The following is a 7374-nucleotide window of genomic DNA, read 5'->3' as shown; positions in this document are numbered from 1 at the left end:
TGATTATATTACCTGTATATCTGAAGTTGAACCTTCAATTCCTCATTTTTTGGTGGCTGTATTAAAATGCTAACTCCCAGGACAATGGAAATCTATCTACTTTTTTCAGTATATATCTCTAAAATGGTATTTGGCTACTCCCCACCCTCCAACAGCACAAAGGTACACGTTTTTATAATTATGTTTAATTTTTTCTTAAAATATATATTTACTAAATTAAGCATATTTCATATCATTTTATTTCAATTCTTCATACTTTGAATAATGCAATCTTGTTACTTGATCATTTAAATTAAGAACCAGATATATGAAACAGGCTTTGGTGTCTGCCATCATTCAAACTACTATTGTCCCAGAGTCAAAGCATTTTTGAATGTCCAGAAAAAGTAATTTCAACCTTTCAGCCTAGGACTTTGCAGTCATTTTCGAAGGCTGGAAATCTCCTGCTTCAAATTTTTCTTTGAATTTTAAGTAGTCTCTTCTTTTATCAAAATATTTTATCTGTTGAGAAAAAAGGGTTTGAAATAAGGGTAAGCTATACAGATTAAACACAAGGAACAGACTTAAATGTAATTAATTATTCAATATAAATTATGTAAGTAGCCTAAGTAATTTATATTCTAGAGTCTCTATAAAGGGAGTGTAGACCAGTGAGTTCTAACCCTTCTTGGGTTATGAACCCTGCTGAGAATTTGAGTGTGCTGTGCACCTTTCTCAAGAAGCGTATCTGTGCTTAGACATGTAAAATGTGCCACGAGGGTCCACAGAACGCTCAGGTCATAAGACTTCATAATTTAAGGCACTGTACAAGTTTTTCCTATCAACTATGAGTTCAATAAGCTTTATAATTCACCAGCCATGGTATTTCTATTTATTTTTGGCCGCACTACATGGCATATGGGATCTTAGTTCCCCAACCAGGAATTGAACTCAAACCCCCTGCAGTGGAAGCACAAAGTCTTAACCACTGGCCCACCAGGGAATACCTAATCAGTCATGATATTTTTATTAAGTTTATCTTATCCAGAAACATACATTTAAGGAGACACACATAATTAAAAATTATATGTATGAACTATGAATAAGGAAACTGATGGTAAAGCTTTAATAACTTAAAGATTTCATTTTATTATTTCTGTTTACATCCTCCTCTTGCCACAGGTAGTCTGGAGTATCGTAAAGCCCCATATCCTGAAACAGTAAAATCAAAGAAGTAGAAAACCAAGGCCAGACACAAAATCTTCATAGTCTTTATCTGAGCTGTTCTGCAGACAAGGCAAAGGCAGGATACGACACACATTTTCACTATCAGAATAGAAAAACTTTTCTTAGGATTTAATTGTTGAATATTTCAGTGGAGCCCAAGTAAGTAAAAATGAGCTTAGACTGAGAATGTAAAAATCTGCCCTGCCCTGTCTCGAGCTGGGATAAAAGATGTAAACATTCCTCCAGAGGATGTACTACAGGCAAAGACTGTCCTAAGAAACCCCTTTGAGTGACGCCTGCTTTCTTATTCACCAAAAAACTGTTTTCCAAAATCAAACTATCAGAAATTTGTTCTTTGAAGTTACTTTGGTAAAAATAAAACACCCCCACTTTTACCTGAGAGATCTGGCTGGCACTTTGACACAAAGAAGTAGTCCTGATCGCCAGCTCAGGTGCAGGACTGCAAGTAAGGGACTTGTGAGCATATGACATTCAGCATTTATCTTTGTAGGAAATAGGACCCTGGGTCCACTTCTCAGTCCGGAGTTGACGGCCTGCTTATACACAGAGCCCATCAAAGCATCACTTCATTTCAATTTCACCTAAACCCTATCCTTCCCCAAGCCCTCTGATAACTCCTTTCCACTTGGTGAGTGGCCCACAGCAACTCCAATGCATGGGCTCCCTGGTCACAGCATGCTAATAAATCTCACTGTCAGACTACATACCTCTGGTGGCCTTAGGCTGACTGAGCTGGGACGGATGTCATATGTAAAGGATATCAGATGAAGAAGTAGACAATGTCCTTAACATTTCTGTGGCAGATCAATAGATCTTTGCATTTCTCCTGTTACATTTTCAAATAGAATTAAGGGATAATTCCACTTAATGGTCCTACTTAGATTTCACTCCCAACTTGTCCAGAACTTACTTCTCTACAGACATGTTTTTCCTCCTCTGTCCCCTATTTCAGTGACTGCATCACTATCCACCCAAATGCTCCGATCTCTTTCCCCGTCTTGATCGCTACAATACAGGCCGGCATCATTTCTCACTTGGATTGCTGTAATAGCTCTATAACTGGTTTCTCCACCTTCAATCCACCTGTCACGCCACTGCCAAGTATCTTTTGGAAATCTCAATTTGATCACGTCACTGCTTGTTTAAAGATCTTTCAAGGTATCCTTATTGCCTTCAAGGGCAACATCCAAACTCCTTGTTTGTAAGACAAACGAGGTCATTCAAGACTAAATCTCTGCCCACCTGGCTATCCTCTGGGTGTACCACCAACCCCTGAAATGCTAGCCACCCAGAGCTACCCCATTTCCCCAGTGTGCTGATTCTCATGCATCTTGCTTCCATGCCTTTCATATGTCACACTCTGCTTGAAAATCTTTTCTCTCTAGTCTTTACCACCTGATTCAGTTAACAGTGGAAGGCACATTTACGAGGCTAATGTCCAAAAAGGCTAACAAATCAACAGGCATTCCTTGAAAAGCACTGTACATACAATGCCAGTGTCCTCTAAGCCATTAAATGAGATGCAGTATAGTAGCATGAATACCAAAATGCTGGAATTTCTGAGACATTTCAAAGCTTGACAGGGAAAAGACAATGTCCAAAGTTGACGTTGTTGTTCAGTCACTAGGTCATGTCCAACTCTGCAACCCCAGGGACTGTAGCACACCAGGTTTCCCTGTCCTTCACTATCTCCCAGAGTTTGCTCAAACTCATGTGCACTGAGTTGGTGGTACCATCCAAATTGATAGATACCGCTGTCCAGTTGCTCTATTCATGGAAGCCTGCGTTGGATGATGCTAGAATGACAGACCTGATCCCTGCTACTTCCTCGGTTAAAGAACCAATAGGAGACTTTAAGTGGGACCATAATACAAGGCAAACTGATGGAAGGGCTAAGCAAGGGGGTGAGCATGCTTGCTCAGTCGCTAAGTTGTGTCTGACTCTTTGTAACCCCACGGACTGTAGCCCACCAGACTCCTCTGTCCATGGGATTTCTCAGGTAAGAATACTGGAGTGGTTTGCCATTTCCTTCTCCAGGGGATTGTCCCAGGCTAGGGATCGAACCCACGTCTCCTGCTTGGCAGGCAAATTCTTTACCACTGAGCCACCAGGGAAGCTCAAAGCAAGGAGGGAGGGAAAAGTAATTTGGTTTTGTGATGACATATTAGTTTAATGGCCTACATATTATGTAACAAATTTGTTTTTTTAGTGTTTTACGATAGAAGCATTCACTGTAAATCTCTATTTGGTTCTACTTTTATCTTTACTATTCATCTGTGACTTCAGCTAAGTGAAAGAATATAAATTCTGGAATTGGAGAGACCTCTGTTCTAATCCTCTCCCCACCACTTTACTGGTTAGCTGATCTTGAACAAATTATTTCACCTCTCTGAGCCTTAGTTCCTATTATATAAAAGAGATACAATGGCACCTCACAAGACTGAATGAAAATTAAAGCAAATGCAAACACAACATCTTGCATAAAATGCACTCAGAGGACACCCCATCACCTCCCTCCCTGTCACCCTCTCTACCTTCTCATACACATCTCTGGAAATATCTTTCATTTTTATTCTATGGCAATTGGGTAAGACTTCAACAAGTCTTGAGTAGAAAGAAAAGGTGAAAAGGGAGCAAAAACCTGAGGGCACAGGCTAGAAAACAGCTCAGTTATGGACTGAGTCTGCAGAAGACAAAGGTTTTCCAGGGGTGTGTGTCCCTGTCAAACGCAGCAGAAGTTACTTTGACTACTTTGCCTACACCCCTTTTTTCTTGGAGGTATCTATAACTTTTCAGGTTGTTGTCATTTTCTCTAACAACACTCATGTCATAACTCAGATGGTTTCAGTATCCATGTGGTTGATCCTTTCAACACCCTGGCCTCTCAGCTTCTTGACCTCTTTCTTCAATGATCTTTTCCTCCAACCTACCTCACTGCCAGGATCAAAGCCTAGCCCTCGTCCTTACCAACAAACATAGCCATGCCATAACCCCAATTCTGAACATTTCTGTTCTCTGAACGCCCACTCTTCACTTTCTAAGACCCTGATGCCAACAATCCATTGATCACACTACCTTTTCATTGACCATCATCCCCCTCATACCCTCACTTGTCTCCTTACCCTGAACCCAAAGCTTCTCAGTGGCTTCCCCTGTCATTCAGAGGAAAAGCCACTGTCCCCGGCTTCTCAGTGCTGAATATCCTAACTTCTATTCTCTCCTTGCTGTTCCTTAAGCACACTGGATCCGGCCCTATTGCAGGGGTGTTGTGTTACCCTGCTTCACTCCTGAGACCAGTCCTTCAACAATTCCCACTGTGGAGCCTGACACTCATTTCTGGGACTGTATTGATGTTAGTATCTTTGCCTGAGATGGGGAGCAGGTGAGGAGGGGCCTGTTGGATACAAGATGAGGAAGAATTCATTCGTGTATATGCAGAGGTCAAGGTTGGTCCTTGAGAACATCCAAATAGAGAGCTCTGGAGTTAGAGAGGATGTAGATTTGGGCCTCAACACCTAAGTGGTACTTCAAGCCGTGGCTGCAGGTAAGACTGGCTTGGGAAAGTTAAGCAGCATAGAAGGGAACTCTACAGGGTATGATTTAACAGACACACGAAAGCCTGCCAAAAAGCTATGGCTGCTGGAGACAAGGAAAACTAGGGGAGTGAATTATGAAGGAAGAACGCCACCAAGGAGGTGAAGTGAAAGTCGCTTAGTTGTCTGCGACTCTTTGCGACCCCATGGACTATACAGTCCATGGAATTCTTCAGACCAGAATACTGGAGTGAGTAACCTTTCTCTTCTCCAGGGGATCTTCCCAACCCAGGGATCGAACCCAGGTCTCCAGCATTGCAGGTGGATTCTTTACCAGCTGAGCCACAAGGGAAGCCCACCAAGGAGGTAATGCTTTTGTATTTAAATAAACTTGCATTATGACTAAGTTTCCAGAACATGAGATTTGCACAGTCTAATCCACGGGTTCTTTTCTTGCATGACAGGGACAAAAAGAAGGATGTGGATCAGAGAAGAGCATGAGGTCTGGACTCAAGACTACTCAGCTTGAATGCAGGCTCTGCACTTACACATGACTTGGGCCCTCAGAAGTAAAATGGGGTAACAGAGCTACTGTGAGGAATAAATTATATAGATGATGCACCCGAAGTGCCTAGAGCCTGTACTAATAAATGTTAGCTGTGACTAGAATGCGGGAACCTGGACAGAGGGTGGGCCTGCATGCCATGGCACTCGGCCTATGTATGAGTGGAGGAGACATCAATAAAGAAGCACTGGCTGATGGTAAAAACCCTTTATGATGCTGAGAACAGAAGTTGCCCTGAAATCAGGGAGATGGGAAGGTCCATTAGCCATTAGGATGGAGAAAAAGCAGTGTCTTTTGGTGGGGAGAAAGAGGAAAAAAAAAAAAAGACTGAAGTGCAACTTTTCAAAGGGGCTAAGACAGTGATTCCAGCTGTGGTTATCCACCAGAATCACCGGTTGAGCCAGAGCCCTTTTAAAAGAAGCTTCCAGAAGTTTGCAGATCTGAGATGAGGTCTGAGACATAGCTGTCTTTTTTTTTTATATTTCCACATGATTCTGACATGTAAACCTGGAGTGGAAAATCCTGGCTAGGCTGTCAAAAGACATGTCTCAGGGTGAAGAGGTTCTCCTGGGAAAATGTGGGGTAGGGAAGGGTGGACATGGAACCTGCCAACACTCAACTCAAAGGGCTTCATCACTCTCATCCTACATCCCTGTTTCTAAGTGACCACAGAGCCAGTGAGCAGAGAGTGAGAAGAAGGGCCTGTTGCATAGGCAGGAACAGTATCCAGGCCTTGAAGGAATTGGATGTTGGCCCAAACTCCCCCATTTTCCACCTACTTTGTAAACTAGGAGTTAAGTCTCTGTGCATCTATCTAATGGGAAAACCAGAGATGTATAATATTTGCCTAAGTCATTATCTACCCAACCACCAAGCTCCTGATTTATCACTTTTCAGTTTATATGGCAAGTTAGACATCTGATTGTCGTAGTAATCCCATGGGATAGGTTACACTGTGCTGCTTTTACACACACAGAGTTCATCTAAAGCAATTATCTCTTCAATGCCATCATCCCTACCCTCCATCACAGCCTTCTTGTGGTCTTCAAGCCTCAGCTTCTTCATCTAAACATTTGAGGTGTGAAAAGGTGAAGGTCGTAAATCCACTTCATCTCTAAAATGATCTGTTCTCAAACTGCTTGGTAAAGTTTGGAGGAGCATGATGGTAAGAAATCAAATCAAAGTTCAAACCTCACAGCAGCCAGCTGGACCAGACTTAGAACTATGGTTCTGCCACTTACTGACCAATACAGAGCAAGCAAGTTATTGCAATGCTCTGGGCTTCTGCTGTCTGATCCAGAAACTGACAGCAACAACATGCAACTCAAAGGGTGTTAGTGAAGAGCATCAAGCACTTACTGAGCCTGGTGATGGGAGGTGCCTTTTCCACCCCTTCCCATTTGAAGGACAGGCCCTACAGAGCATGAGCATGTGTCAGCGAGGCGTCTGGAGGGGCTGGTGGCAGAATCCCCCATGCGATCATTTTGTTTCTTCTACTCCCTGAGCTCCTTTGTGTTTCAGGTATATGATCACATGATTTTGAGCAGCCAACAGGGAAAGCTTTATTTCTGACAGGAGCTCTAGGAAGATGAACCTGCCAACTCTTGCCCAAGATTAAATACTATCCTTTCAGAAGATCCTGGAAAGGGATTTCCCTGGTGATCCAGTGACTAAGACTCTGTGCTCCCAACACAGGGGACCTGGGTTTGATCCCTGGTCAGGGAACTAGAGGGCTTCCCTGTGACTCAGAGGTACAGAATCTTCCTGCAATGCAGGAGATGCAGAAATGTAGGTTTGATCCCTGAGTGGGGAAGATCTCCTGGAGGAGGAAAATTCCATGGATAGAAGAGCCTGAAGGGCTACAATCCGTGGGCTTGTAAAGAAGAAAGTGAAAGTGAAGTTATGTTGGACTCTTTGCAACCCCATGGACTATAGCCTGCCAGGCTCCTCTGTCCATGGGATTCTCCAGGCAAGAATACTGGAGTGGGCTGCCATTTCCTTCTAACAACAACATGGAACTAGATCCCACATGCCACAAATAAAGATCCC

General features: G+C 42.9%; 1 protein-coding gene across 5 annotated transcripts in view; it reads right to left on the bottom strand.

Moving 5' to 3' along the window:
* Positions 1–169: 169 nt before the first annotated feature.
* Positions 170–7374, bottom strand: part of LOC105003114 (cytochrome c oxidase assembly factor 6 homolog) — an 8613-nt gene continuing 1408 nt past the window's right edge. For all 5 annotated transcript variants that reach the window (XM_010860082.1, XM_010860083.1, XM_010860078.1 and 2 more), the window contains one exon: positions 170–501. In XM_010860082.1, the coding sequence (XP_010858384.1) occupies positions 406–501 (96 nt within the window). In that variant the 3' untranslated portion in view covers positions 170–405. The remainder of the gene's footprint in view (positions 502–7374) is intronic.

This window comes from Bison bison, unplaced genomic scaffold (assembly GCF_000754665.1).
Source record: "Bison bison bison isolate TAMUID 2011002044 unplaced genomic scaffold, Bison_UMD1.0 scf7180017864462, whole genome shotgun sequence".
In the NCBI taxonomy this organism is placed as follows: Eukaryota; Metazoa; Chordata; class Mammalia; order Artiodactyla; family Bovidae; genus Bison; species Bison bison.
This window is presented reverse-complemented; position numbering and strand designations above follow the sequence as displayed.